Consider the following 14,692-nt stretch of genomic DNA (forward strand, 5'->3'; position numbering starts at 1 on the left):
CCTTGTTGCTCGGGACCACCACTGGTACAGTTGGCGTCCTGGGTCCCGACCATAACACGGACAAGGCTGTCCTCTTGTGCCACTTCTTCAACAGGTTCACATGGTATATCTGTTGGGGTTTCCGTCTCCCTGGTTGTCGTACGCGGTAATTGCCGTGTTGCCAGGAACTTACTTTCGTCCGTGGGGATTAAGACCAACACCCTGTCTCCCACCTACAATTCTCGGGGCTGGGCTCCCCGATTGTAGACCTGGGCTTGGGCGCGTTGGGCCTTCTCCATATGTTCCCTCACAACTGGCCATATGGCTGTCATCTGCTCCCTCATCATCTCCATGTGCTCTACCACGCTGCTTAATGCAACCGCTGTGTCAGATTTCAAAAAAGCTTTACCAAAAAAGCACACCATGCAATACTCTGAGTACGGCACTCAGAGACCAAAACAACCCAAACAGATATCCGCCATGTTGTGTAGTCAACAGAAGTCAGAAATAGCATTATAAATATTCACTTACCTTTGATGATCTTCATCAGAATGCACTCCCAGGAATCCCAGTTCCACAATAAATGTTTATTTTGTTCGATAATGTCCATAATTTATGTCTAAATACCTCCTTTTTGTTTGCTCGTTTAGCCCAGTAATCCAAAATCATGACACGCGATCACTAGGAGCAGACAAAAAGTCAAATAGTTCCGTTACAGTCCGTAAAAACATGTCAAACGATGTATAGAATCAATCTTTAGGATGTTTTTAACATAAATCTTCAATAATGTTCCAACCGGAGAATTCCTTTGTCTTCAGAAATGCAATGGAACTCAAGCTAACTCTCACGTGAATGCGAGTGGCCAGCTCGTGGCTCTCTGGCAGACCTCTGACTCATTTCCCTCTCATTCGCCCCCACTTCACAGTAGATGCATCAAACAAGGTTCTAAAGACTGTTGACATCTAGTGGAAGCCTTGGGAAGTGCAGTTTGACCCCATAGACACTGCATTTGTTAGGGAATGAGATGAAAAACTACAATCCTCAGATTTCCCACTTCCTGGTTGGATTTTGTCTCAGGTCTTTGCCTGCCACATGAGTTCTGTTATACTCACAGACATCATTCAATGTTTTAGAAACTTCAGACTGTCTTCTATCCAAATCTACTAATAATAAATCTAAATCCAAATCTACTTATAATATGCATATATTAGCAACTGGGCCTGAGTAGCAGACAGTTTACTCTGGGCACCTTATTCATCCAAGCTACTCAATACTGCCCCCAGCCATAACAAGTTAAGGTGGTCTGTTGGGCTTCCCACACCTCCTTGGCGAGGTCCAGTAGGCCGTGTGGCCTCCTCACGTAGAGGAGTTCGAAAGGGGAAAACCCAGTGGAGGACTGGGCTACTTCTCGGATTGAGAACATTAGGTGGGGTAGTAACTGATCTCAGTTCTTCCCGTCCTGCTCGATGACCTTCTGCAGCATTTGTTTGAGCGTTTTATTGAAGTGCTCGATGAGACCATCCGTCTGCGTGTGAAAAACGAAGGTCCGGATCTGCTTGATCTGCAGGAGAGCACACAACTATTTCATTAGGCGGGACATAAACTCAGTACCTTGGTCTGTCAGGATCTCGTTCGGGATGCCTGAGAACATGCCTGGGAACAGCTCCCAGGCGATTCCTTTGGATACCGCAGCCCATAGGGGAATGGCCTCGGGATACCGGGTGGCATAATCTACTATCACCAGGATGTACCGTGTCCTCATGCTGTTTTTACCAGGGGTCCCAATATGTCCATGGCGATGCGTTCAAAGGGCACCCCAATGATAGGTAGGGGGACCAGAGGGTTTCGGATGTGTGCTTTTGGGGCAGTGAGTTGACACTCCGGGCAGCTGCGACAGTAGTCTTCCACGGCCTTCCTCATCCCGGGCTGCGATTCATTCCCGGGTTTTCTCCATTCCCAGGTGCGCCCCCAACAGGTGGGTGTGGGCCAGCTGAAGAACGCTTCCCACGTACCGTCTGGGCAGCAACAATACTTCTCAAAGTTCCACCTGTTGGCGCGACACCTGATACAAAAAGTTATTCTTGATTTGGAAATTAGGGTATTGCCAGTCACTCACCCCCGGAAGTAGCTGTCCATCCACCACTATCACTTGGATTGTGACGGCTTTCAAGTTCGTATCCTACCACTGGGACGTCCCGAATTGTCCCCTCAGTTGGCCCCCAGCAGGTGTCTCGACTGGACCCTCGAAATTGAGGAGGGGGTGGCTGGGTTCCTCCTCCAGTGGTTCCCCAGGGGGTTGGGTTCCGGCACCCCCTCCGACTCTGGACCCGTAGATAAAGGTTGGTCAACCGGTTGCTTCCGGGCCGTACAGGCGATGGGTCGTCGCCGCTCTCTCCTTCGGCCGGCTCGTATCTTTTTCTTCAGCTCGTGCCCCCATAGTGCCGCAAACAGCGGACAATCCCGTCCCACTAGGAGGTACCGGCAACTCTGGTTTTGCATCCACCATCATCTGGCAACTCCCTTGTGGTGTTACAATGTTGGTCCATCCGGTTGGATACTGCTATGTGTTACCGTACACGTACCCCGTTCGGTCTCCTGGTTCAGCAGGCTCATGGTTACGAGCGTAACCATACTTCCGGAGTCTAATAGAGCTTCCGTGTCATGTCCGTCAACCTTTACCGGGACCATGGGTGCAGTTGATTCGTAGTGTGCCCAACAGGAGGTGACATAGTTCAACAGTCACAACAACGTAACCTCTGTCTCTTTCTGGGCTGTCATATGAAGCTCAGGAACTGGGGAGGAACTTTCTCAGCACTGGAGCAGGTGTGGTCCCCCTGTTCATTCTGCTGCAGGTACAGTATACTTTCTACGCTTTTACTTATTTGGATCAATGTGTGTGTCCCAAACGGCACCCTATTCCCAATATAGTACACTACTTTTGACTAAAGCCCTATTGACCCTGGTCAAAAGTAGTGCACTATATATAGGGAATAGGATGCCAATGTGATTCTCACCATCTTCTTCATTCTACTTGTTAGCCTGTTTCCTGTCTAGCCTGTTTCCTCTTCCTTAGTCTATAAGACTGTGGTCTTATTTCAAATGTCCTGACTATGCATCCAAAACATGTTTCTGTTATTGTTTGCTGTTGATTTGCCTGTGTTTCACCGTCCCCATCTTCTGACACTTCAGTGGTAATGGATATGGTTACAAGTAAAAGAAGAACCCATGACTTTCAACTGGCTTATTACGCAATACAGGATCTCATTCACTGTTTGTAAATAGAACACAAAGCAATCGGGTACCTTTTTTGAGAGAAGTTATGTTATGAGTACTTAACATAATGACCAAGCATCTGACAAGAACAGTTGCCATTGAGACTGAGCCATTTTCAGGTATCATTCTGTATTTTCATGTTTTGATTTCATTCTGGATGAATCTCACCTGAGAGACTAATATATATGTATGTTATAGGGGTTGTTTCAAACTTACAGAAAAAAATGTATGTAAACAATAATAATCTACATTTCTGACTGCTCCTACCTGTGTATTAAACCATTGATTACCTCTCAAAATGTGGATGTGCATAGCACATTTTCACTCTTACAGAGTAGGCATGACTGAAACAACAATGAGTCAGTTTTTACTTCAGAAAATATTTTTTGATCATTGGTTATTTATAGTTGAAAACATAGGTGCCAAATTCCCCTCCACTGGTAGAAAATGGTTACCACAGCTTTTGACCTTGTGTGTTTCCTTTTGCTAGTTTAAAATGCACGGCACAAGTTCTCAGTATAGATTTGTCCCAGTGTGCCCCAGAATAAGGAAGTAGAATGAACTGACAAACCCCTTGCCTTCAGATTCTAATAAGAATGGGAAGTACCAGTACGGTAAAGTGAAAGGAGCAGTGCATCCTCTAAACAATGTATTGTAGGGGGTATTTTGCTTGAGTTACACTTGTATCACTATTTCAACTGACAAGGTAAGCACAAGATTGACATTTTCTTAATTCACTAAAGCTCAATCAATACCATTCTCACAGGAATTTAATGACGTCTCAATGTCATCATCTTTAATTGAAAGTTATATTTTGTTGGTTATAAAACAGGGAGGACATTTGATTGTATTTTGATTGTTATGAGTGACTTACTGCACGAGTCTATTGATCTAATAGACATAGCTAACCAAGGGATAAGAAACATTGGTCATGGGTTTATAAAGAGAGAGTAACTATAAATTATTAAACCTTGTGTGAGAACAATCTAAAATGTAATGTTGTCAGTATGATTGAAAACATCTATTTGAAGACATTTTATAAATGTGGTATAACAAGAAAGGTAGGGTAGTTTGGGGTTTCTTAGGCTCTTAGAGGTAATTTGGCAGTAATTGAAATTAGCTTGAATGTCAAGGAGGAAATTAAGTACATTTTAAATTTGACATTGAAACAGTTTCATTTCAATATGTTTATCAATTACAGACACAGCATGGTTTCAGAGGATGAGGGTGATATTGGGTTGGACACATTACTGAACAAAAATACCAACGCAACATGTAGTGTTGGTCCCATGTTTCATTAGATTAAATAAAAGATCCCAGAAATTTTCCATACGCACAAAAAGCTTATTTTTCTCAAGATTTGTGCACAAATTTGTTTACATCCCTGTTAGTGAGCATTTCTCCTTCGCCAAGATAATACATCCACCGGACAGGTATGGCATATCAAGAAGCTGATTAAACAGCATGATCGTTACACACTGGTGCACCTTGTGCTGGGGGCCCACAAAAAAAGGCCAATCTAAAATGTGTTGTTTTGTCACACAAAACAATGCCACATATGTCTCAAGTTTTGAGGGAGCGTGCAACTGGCATGCTGACTACATGAATGTGCACCAGAGCTGTTGCCAGAGAATTGAATGTTAATTTCTCTACCATAAGCCACCTCCAATGTCATTTTAGATAATTTGGCAGTACTTTCAACCGGCCTCACAACCGCCAACCACGTGTATCCACGCCAGCCCAGGACCTCCACATCCGGCTTCTTCACTTGCGGGTTCATCTGAGACCAGCCACCCAGGCAACTGATGAAACTGAGAAGTATTTCTGTCTGTAATAAAGCCCTTTAGTGGGGAAAAACATATTCTGATTGGCTGGGCCTGGCTCTCTAGTGGGTGGGCCTGTGACCACCCATGGCTGTGCCCCTTCAAGTCATGTGAAATCCATAGATTAGGGCCAAATGAATTTATTTCAGTTGACTGATTTCACCATGTGGACTGGAACTCAGTAAAATCATTGAAATTGTTCCATGTTGCATTTATTTTTTTGTTCAGCATATTAACCTGAAGAAGGTGTACAAATCTACCCACATTCATCCCGCAGATGAATGAAATATTGTTATGATGTTGGTTTACTTACACAGATATTTCCTCAAAGACTAAATCAATATCAAGCTGTCTTGGTCTTAACTAACATCAGTGTAAAAACTATGATGAAAACCAGCCTGGTCCCCTGGGTAAATTTAAAGGAATTATTATACACAGGAAACCAGATAAAGCAGGCTCATTTCCTCATACTGTGTGACACTTGATGGCCTCACTACTCAGTCTCAGACAATTGTACCATGCTCCTTCTAATTTCTTTGGATGATCAAAATTCAAATCTGACTCAAAGGTGTCCTCACAGTTTTTAAACAATCTTTGCTGAGCATTTGTGTGGTATTGTATGTTGCTGTTTTCACTGATGGTTTCTGTGTTAAAGGCACGCTTTTCATTGATCTGTTGGCACACTGTGTGTTTATCTGTCTCTTGTTTTGTTTTTTCAGGTCTGAACGCACTTCTGGGAAATGGCTCAAAATTGTCTCAAGTGCTTGAAATACACCATGTGTGTGGTTAACTTCTTGTGCTTTGTACGTATCCCAAACATCCATCTGTTATCTTCTACCCTTCCTTCCCTCAATGAGATAAAAAAAAAACATGTTCAATATTTCAGTGTCCATTTATCACAATTTGTACAACGCGTGGGTCTAATCCTGAATGGTGATTGGTTAAAACCGCATTCCAGCTGGTGTCTATTCCACACTTTACCACCGGCTAAATCTATGACTTTAAAATGCCTATTTACTCTGTTCCACTTTTTTTAGACTAACATTTGGTTTTCAAAAGCGGAGATTTGCATACAACTTGCTGTCTGTCTCTCCGACATTTACAACGTTGCTTCAATATTCAAATTCGATCTCCAGCTGTCCCATAGTAATGAACGTGTCGTGACGAGACAGCGTTTCTCAACCAGTTGAAATCATGAATCAGCCGGTATTTATTTAATGGATATATACACAGAAATGTCAATTGAAAAGCTTTCCAGCTTCTGTTTGAAGTGATTGTGTTAGCTGTGTTGTTGACCAGCTCCTTTGAACAATAGTGCCCTGACTAGAGAGCACATTTTCTATGGCAGGTGAAATTGCGCCTCATTAGATCATTGTTATTGTGTATTTAAATAAATGTCACTAGAAAACAGCTGAAACAAATGCAAATACGGTTTCTTTGCTGTTATTCTGGATGCACTTTTTGATGTGATTGTTAGCCGTAGTTGGCTAGCTAGTAAGCAAGGGATAAGAACGTTGCCAGCCAGTATGGCAATGGAACATTTACAACGAACGACTGGGTTGCGTCCATAGATACAGAACAAAAAGACTGAATGACTGGGTCGCATCCATAGATACAGAACAAAAAGACTGAACGACTGGGTTGCGTCCATAGATACAAAACAAAATTACTGGATGGCTGGGTCGCATCTCTAGCCACCCGAAACGATAGAACAAACGACCAGCCAGCTTGGGCGGCAGGGTAGCCTAGTGGTTAGAGCGTTGGACCAGTAACCGGAAGGTTGCAAGTTCAAACCCCCGAACTGAAAAGGTACAAATCTGTCATTCTGCCCCTGAACAGTCAGTTAACCCACTAGGCCGTCATTGAAAATAAGAATTTGTTCTTAACTGACTTGCCTAGTTAAATAAAGGTAAATAAATTGGGTAGCAACCCTAGATTTGTGTAAGATCTTGTGTAAGGATGAAATAGTATGAATAAATTCATCAAAATAATGTTTTTAATGAAAATGTGTTGGTAACCCGTTGTATTAAAGTGATTATGTCCTCGAAGCCAGTGTTTGGAGGATATATTTGCACAGATTATTCTACATTGTAGAATAACAATTAAGACATCAAAACTATGAAATAACATATGGAATCATGCAGTAACCAAAAAATTGTTAAACAAATCAAAATGTATTTTATATTTGAGATTCTTCAATTAGCCCCCCTTTGCCTTGAGCTTTGCACACTCTTGACATTTTCTCAACCAGCTTCATCTGGAATGCTTTTGCAACGGTCTTGAAGGAGTTCCCACATATGCTGAGCCATTGTTGGCTGCTTTTCCTTCACTCTGCGGTCCAACCCATCGAAACCATTTCAATTGGGTTGAGGTCGGGTGATTGTGGAGGCCAGGTCATCTGATACAGCGCTCCATCACTCTCCTTCTTGGTCAATAGCCTTTACACAAGCTGAAGGTCTGTTGGGTCATTGTCCTGTTGAAAAACAAATGATATTCCCACTAAGTGCAAATCAGATGGGATGGTGTATCGCTGCAAGAATGCTGTGGTATCCATACTGTTTCAGTGTGCCTTGAATTCTAAATAGCACACCCACACCACCATCACACCTCCTCCTCCATGCTGCACAGTGGGAACCACACATCCGGAGATTATCCGTTCACCTACTCTGCATCTCACAAAGACATGGCAGTTGAAACCAAAAATCAGACATTTGGACTTATCAAACCAAAGGACAGATTTCCACCGGTCTAATGTTCATTGCTCGTGTTTCTTGGCCCATGCAAGTCTCTTCTTATTGGTGTCCTTTAATAGTGGTTTCTTTTCAGCAATTCGACCATGAAGGCCTGATTCACGCAGTCTCCTCTGAACAGCTGATCTTGAGATGTGTCTGTTACTTGACCTCTTGTGAAGCATTTATTTGGGCTGCAATTTCTAAAGCTGGTAACTCTTAATGAACTTATCCTCTGCATCAGAGGTAACTCTGGGTCTTCCTTTCCTGTGGTGATCCTCATGAGAGGCAGTTTCATCATAGCGCTTGATGGTTTTTGTGACTGCACTTGAAGAAACTTTCAAAGTTCTTGAAATGTTCCTTATTGACTGACCTTTATGTCTTAAGCAATGATGGACTGTTGTTTCTCTTTGCTTATTTGAGCTGTTCTTGCCATAATATGGACTTGGTCTTTTACCAAATAGGCCTGTCTTCTGTACACCACCCCTACCTTGTCACAACACAACTGATTGGCTCAAATGCATTGAGAAGAAAATAAGTTACACCTGTTAATTGAAATGCATTCCAGGTGACTACCTCATGAAGCTGGTTGAGAGAATGCAAAGAGTGTGCAAAGCTGACATCAAGGCAAAGGGTGGCTACTTTGAGGAATCTCAAATATAAAATATATTTAGATTTGTTTAACAGTTTTTTGGTACTACATGATTCCATATGTGTTATTTCATAGTTTGGATGTCTTCACTACTATTCTAAAATGTAGAAAATCATCAAGTAAAGGAAAACCCTTGAATGAGTAGGTTTGTCCAAACTTTTGACTGGTACTGTATGTTGAACACATGCTGTTGTGTTTGGTTCTTGTCAGATCTGTGGAACTGCAGGGTTTGGTTTTGGAGTGTTCATGATGATGAACTCTAAGGTGTCGTCTCTCATCCCATCCCTGTCCTCCCTGAACATTGCCAACATGATCTTCATCACCGGCATCATCATGACCTGTGTGTCCTTCCTGGGGTTCCTGGGGGCCCTGAAAGAGAACCGCTGCCTCCTTGTCACTGTAGGTCTCACATTTGACATAATTTCATATTTTTTTGAGACATTGGTCTCATCCCACTGGGCAGACATCAGTTCAACATCTAGTTTTGATTTACATTTGGTTGAGTTGTCTAACATGAATTCAACATGAAATCATCCAACAATGTCACCCTGTCGTTGGATTTAAGTTAAAAGTTGGGTGAAAAAAATACAAAATTCCCTGTTGTTGATTAATTTTTTTCAAATCCAATCAGTTTTCCACATTGATTCAATGTCATCACATTGAATTTTTGGGTTGAAATGAAGTGGAAATAACATTGATTCAACCTGTTTTTGCCCAGGTGGGGATCATTCACTGTCTTTGCTTAAATTAAAATGACTTACAAACACTTGTATTTTCTTGATTTTCAGTTTTCCATCCTGCTGTTCATTCTGATGTTGGTGGAGCTGACTGCAGCCTTTTTACTGCTTTTATATGAGAGCAATGTAAGATATAGCAGAAGGGCACTGGGATGTGGGCACTGGGATGTGGGCACTGGGATGTTGGGAGGAGGTTTGAGAGGGGTGACAGAAATTGAAGTGAAGAAGAGAACTTTAATACATTACTAATTTACATGAGGAACGTCAGGGATTGATAGAGGGCCATTGTTGTGAGGAAAGCTCAAAGATGACAGGAGATAATCAGGTAGTGTTTTATGAGATGTTCATACTGCCAAGTAATTAATGTGTGTGCTTAGATTGACAGCTTCCTACAGAGGGATCTCACAGACAGTCTGGAGAAGTCCAGGGAATCAGCTAAAGGTGGGAATTCAACAATGAGCAAGGGCGACTGGGACATCATTCAGACCATGGTGAGCATGTGCTGTGAAATATATATAAGAAACATTTAGTGTGTGTCCCAAATGGTACCCTATGTACTATATGACCAGGTCTTATACGGAGACACTGAGACTTTACAATGAAACATGTATACTCCCTCTTTAGCCCTCCCAGGCATGTGAACAAAAGTGAGTGGAAATGTGATGTTGTTTCATGTGTTGATAACACTGCTTTTGTCATGTTTAATTCTATTACATACATGTAGTTCCAGTGCTGTGGGGTCCATAACTCAAGTGACTGGAAGGATAAAGTGCCTGCGTCCTGCTGCTCCAAGACCCAATGTGACATCAATCAGCCGGTATACTGGAAAGATATATGCTGCCAGGCTTCGGGTCAATTCAGGAAGTACACTGAAATTCCATTTACAATGCCCTTCAATGCTTTTCAATGATGAACATTTTGAATTGGAATTCAAATTTGGTTTACTTTCTGAGTTGACTGGAATTGAAATGGAATGGTACCACATAATGGTCTTCCCCTCTTCAAAGGGGGAGACACCTTAGACCTAAACTGTTATAGACCTATATCCATCCTACCCTGCCTTTCTAAAATCTTTGAAAGCCAAGTTAATAAACAACCATTTCGAATCCCACTGTACCTTCTCCACTATGCAATATGGTTTCCGAGCTGGTCACGGGTGCACCTCAGTCATGCTCAAGGTCCTAAACGATATCATAACCGCCATCGATAAAAGACAGTACTGTGCAGCCGTCTTCATTGACCTGGCCAAGGCTTTCGACTCTGTCAATCACCGCATTCTTATCGGCATAGTCAATAGCCTTAGCTTCTCAAATGACTGCCTCGCCTGGTTCACCAACTACTTCTCAGATAGAGTTCAGTGTGTCAAATCGGAGGGCCTGTTGTCCGGACCTCTGGCAGTCTCTATGGGGGTGCCACAGAGCTCAATTCTCGGGCTGACTATTTTCTCTGTATATTTCAATGATGTTGCTCTTGCTGCTGGTGATTCTCTGATCCACCTCTACACAGACGACACCATTCTGTATACATCTGGCCCTTTGGACACTGTGCTAACAAACCTCCAAACGAGCTTCAATGCCATACAACACTCCTTCCGTTCCTGCTTTTAAATGCTAGTAAAACTAAATGCATGCTCTTCAACTGATTGCTGCCCACACGCTCCCGCCCGACTAGCATCACTACTCTGGTCGGTTCTGACCTAAAATATGTGGACGACTACAAATACCTAGGTGTCTGGTTAGACTGTAATCTCTCCTTCCAGACTCACATTAAGCATCTCCAATCCAAAATGAAATCTAGAATCGGCTTCCTATTTTGCAACAAAGCCTCCTTCACTCATGCTGCCAAACATACCCTCGTAAAACAGACTATCCGACAGATCCTTGACTTCGGCAATGTCATTTACAAAATAGCCCCCAACACAATTGGACGAGTCTATCACAGTGTCATTCATTTTATCACCAAAGCCCCATATACTACCCACCACTGCGACCTCTATGCTCTCGTTGGCTGGCCCTCACTACACATCCGTCGCAAATCCCACTGGCTCCAGGTCATCTATAAGACTTTGCTAGGTAAATCCCCACCTTATCTCAGCTCACTGGTCACCATAGCAACACCCACCCGTAGCACACGCTCCAGCAGGTATATCTCACTGGTCATCACCAAAGCCAACACTTCCTTTGGCCGCCTTTCCTTCCAGTTCTCTGCTGCCAATGACTGGAACTAATTGCAAAAATCTCTGAAGGTGGAGTCTTATATCTCCCTCTCTAACTTTAAGCATCAGCTGTCAGAAGGAGAGTGATGGAGTGCTGCATCAGATGACCTTGCCTCCACAATCACCCGACCTCAACCCAATTGAGGTGGTTTGGGATGAATTGGACCGCAGAGTGAAGGAAAAGCACCCAACAAATGCTTAGCATATGTGGGAACTCCTGTTGGAAAAGCATTCCAGGTGACTAACTCATGAAGCTAGTTGAGAGAATGCCAAGCGTGTGCAAAGCTGTCCTCAAGGCAAAGGGTGGCTACATGATTCCATATGTGTTATTTAATAGTTCTGATGTCTTCACTATTATTCTACAATGTAGAAAATAGTAAAAATAAAGAAAAACCCTGTAATGAGTAGGTGTGTCCGAACTTTTGACTGGTACTGTACGTAAAAAATATATAGCTGTCACAGCAATGTTTTCTCTTCTTCATCTCAGGGTTGTTACAATAAATTGAAGGCCTGGTTTGAGGGGAACTTCCTAGCCACTGGAGTTGCTGTGATTGTGCTCTGCATTATTGAGGTATGGTCATCTTCCCATACTTGTTAATACAGGGTTGGGTTTATCCACATTCACATGACAAACATGTCTTATTCCTGACCACGATAAACTGTCAACTGTCAATCATCATGTATAGCTTCTAAGATATATGTATTGTGTCCCAAATGGCACCCGATTCCCTATATGATGCAGTGTGCACTCATTTTGACCAGATAAGCCCATGCACTATGTATGGCCATTTGGGGGGCTGTTGCATGAGTTTTTAAAGATGTATTAGATGGAAATGAAAACTCCACCAGAACACCATGTAGGCTAACACATCCATTTTTTTTCTATGTTGGTAGGTCCTGGGCATGTGTTTTTCCGTGACTCTGTTCTGCCATATAAGCCAGTCTGGACTCAGCTACAAATGATAAAAACAGTGTTTATTTTTATGTTTGTTTTTTGTAAAATAATCCCCTCTCGGTTCATGCTCCCTATGATGTTTCATTTCATTACATGCTAAAAGAAGGGCATATTTACATTTTAGTCATTTAGCAGACACTCTTATCCAGAGTGACTTACAGGAGCAATTTGCTCAAGAGCACATCGACAGAGTTTTCACCTAGTCAGTTTGTGGGTTCGAACCAGTGTCCTTTTTGTCTTCTTAACAGCTAGGCTACCTACCTGCACTTTTGAATGCTATATAATACTATTGATACTGTGACTGTACTGACACATTTTGTAAACAACCCAAATAATTCAATAAACATTGAGCTGTTATTTCATTTTAACCCCACAATGAACCTGACTGAAATTACTTTTCGATCTTTGTAACTACGCAGTGACTGACTGTGTAGTTACTTATGTTATTTGTGACAGCTGCTTCTCAAAATCACATGGTTTCCTGTCACTAACTTTCAACCTGCTTTGTGAGTGTTCATATAACCACTATTTTTAGCTTATCTGATGTAGCTGGTGGTTTCACAATATAACAACGAGGGCGATGAAGTCGGATAAAAGGAGCCTTTGTTAAAAGTGAAAACGCAACCACATTTTTTGGGCTGGGTTGTTTGTGTTTGTAACAAGGAAATAAAGGATGATAAAGTTTTTCACACCACCTTAATATAGGGAACAAAAATATAAATGTAACAATTAAGTTTTTACTGAGTTACAGTTTATATTAGGAAATAAGTCAATTGAAAGAAATTCAGTAGTCTCTAATCTATGGATTTCACATGACGGGCAGGGTGCAGCCATGGGTGGGCCTTGGAGAGCATAGGCCCACCCACTGGGGAGCCAGGCCCAGCCAATCAGAATTATTTTTTTCCACTCAAAAGGGCCTTATTACATACAGAAATACTCTTCTGTGGATGCAGCTTAAGGTAGAGAAATGAACATTCAATTATCAGGCAACAACTCTGGTGGACATTCCTGCAGTCAGCATGACAGTTACATGCTCCCTCAGAACTTGAGACATCTGTGGCATTGTGTTGTGTGACAAACTGCACATTTCAGAGTGGCCTTTTATTGTCCCGAGCACAACGTGCACCTGTGTAATGATCGTGCTGTTTTATCAGCTTCTTGATATGCCACACCTGTTAGGTGGATGGATTATTTTGGCAAAGGACAAATACTCACTAACAAGAATGTAAACAAATTTGTGCACATTTTAGAAAAATAAGCTTTTGTGCCTATGGAACATTTCAGGGATTTTTCATTTCATCACATTAACATGGGACCAACACTTTACATTTTTTCTCAATCCTGGGGTGGGATATATTTAACTTGAGGTGAGAGAACCATATGCAACATCTTGCAGGTACATTTGCAAATTAACTTGAAAGTAGCCTATGCATTGAAGGTCCAATGCAGATGTTTTTATCTCAATATCAAATCATTTCTGTGTAAAATATCACAACCTTACTGTGATATTTTTTTCATTTTTTTCATAAAAAACAAAAGCTTCTTAGCACATAGCAATATCTCAATCAAGAATTTTGGAGAAAAAAAAAGAAAACTACCTGTTATGGCAGAACTCTTTCTTATTGGTTTATTAACTAATGTAATTAATTAAGAGACCGGTCAACAGGCAGGCATAAAACTCAACATGTGGAAATATCAGGCATTATTTTCAAACAGTTCTTACACTAAAAGGGCAGTATCATAATTTTCACAATATTATTCCAAACCCATTGTGGAAATACACGATACAGAAATTCACTATATTCAGAGTGTTCAGACCCCTTGACTTTTTCCACAGACTTATTCTAAAATAGCTAAATAAAAAAACTGAAATAAACCATTTACATAGGTATTCCGACCCTTTACTCAGTACTTAGTTCAAGCACCTTTGGCAAAAAATTACCGCCTCGAGTCTTCTTGGGTATGACGCTACAATCTTGGCACACCTGTATTTGGGGAGTTTCTCCCATTCTTCTCTGTAGATCCTCTCAAGCTCTGTCAGGTTAGATGGGGAGCAGGCTCTCTGGCTGGGCCACTCAATGACATTCAGAGACTTGTCCCGAAGCCACTCCTGCATTGTCTTTGCTGTGTACTTAGAGTCGTTGTCCTGTTGGAAGGTTCACCTTCGCCCCAGTCGGAGGTCCTGAGCGCTCTGGAGCAGGTTTTCATCAAGGATCTCTCTGTATTTTGCACCGTTCATCTTCCCTCAATCCTGACTCGTCTGCCAGTCTCTGCCGCTGAAAAACATCCCCACAGCATGCTGCTGCCACCAACATGCTTCACCATAAGG

The 14,692-nt window shown here is 42.1% G+C and overlaps 1 protein-coding gene across 4 annotated transcripts; it reads left to right on the forward strand.

The window, feature by feature from the left end:
* The first annotated feature begins 3,696 nt into the window (after window positions 1-3,696).
* LOC110536285 (leukocyte surface antigen CD53) lies at window positions 3,697-12,736 on the forward strand. 4 transcript variants are annotated; one of them, XR_016484666.1, is made up of 10 exons: window positions 3,784-3,958; window positions 4,933-5,070; window positions 5,795-5,878; window positions 8,667-8,855; window positions 9,245-9,319; window positions 9,571-9,684; window positions 9,918-10,010; window positions 11,472-11,645; window positions 11,896-11,979; window positions 12,303-12,736. XR_016484666.1 is itself a non-coding variant. In XM_090191057.1 (9 exons), the coding sequence occupies exons 3-9, from the start codon at window positions 5,816-5,818 to the stop codon at window positions 12,369-12,371; spliced, it is 687 nt and encodes a 228-aa protein (XP_090047183.1). In that variant the 5' UTR covers window positions 3,697-3,958; window positions 4,933-5,050; window positions 5,795-5,815; the 3' UTR covers window positions 12,372-12,736. The 4 variants fall into 4 exon arrangements, 2 of the variants coding, with proteins under 2 accessions (XP_090047183.1, XP_021477676.1); XR_016484667.1 differs by having other exon boundaries at window positions 3,835-3,958; window positions 4,933-5,050; XM_090191057.1 differs by lacking the exon at window positions 11,472-11,645 and having other exon boundaries at window positions 3,697-3,958; window positions 4,933-5,050.
* The last annotated feature ends 1,956 nt before the right edge of the window (window positions 12,737-14,692 follow it).

The sequence above is a fragment of the Oncorhynchus mykiss genome, chromosome 11, assembly GCF_057628025.1.
Source record: "Oncorhynchus mykiss isolate SJ-2025 chromosome 11, ASM5762802v1, whole genome shotgun sequence".
In the NCBI taxonomy this organism is placed as follows: Eukaryota; Metazoa; Chordata; class Actinopteri; order Salmoniformes; family Salmonidae; genus Oncorhynchus; species Oncorhynchus mykiss.

Coding starts and splice junctions, on each gene's coding strand:
- LOC110536285 (XM_090191057.1), top strand. CDS start 5,816: ATGGCTCAAAATTGTCTCAAGTGCTTGAAATACACCATGTGTGTGGTT. Junction 10,011..11,895: donor AATGTGACATCAATCAGCCG/GTATACTGGAAA, acceptor TCTTCATCTCAG/GGTTGTTACAATAAATTGAA. Junction 11,980..12,302: donor TTGTGCTCTGCATTATTGAG/GTATGGTCATCT, acceptor CTATGTTGGTAG/GTCCTGGGCATGTGTTTTTC.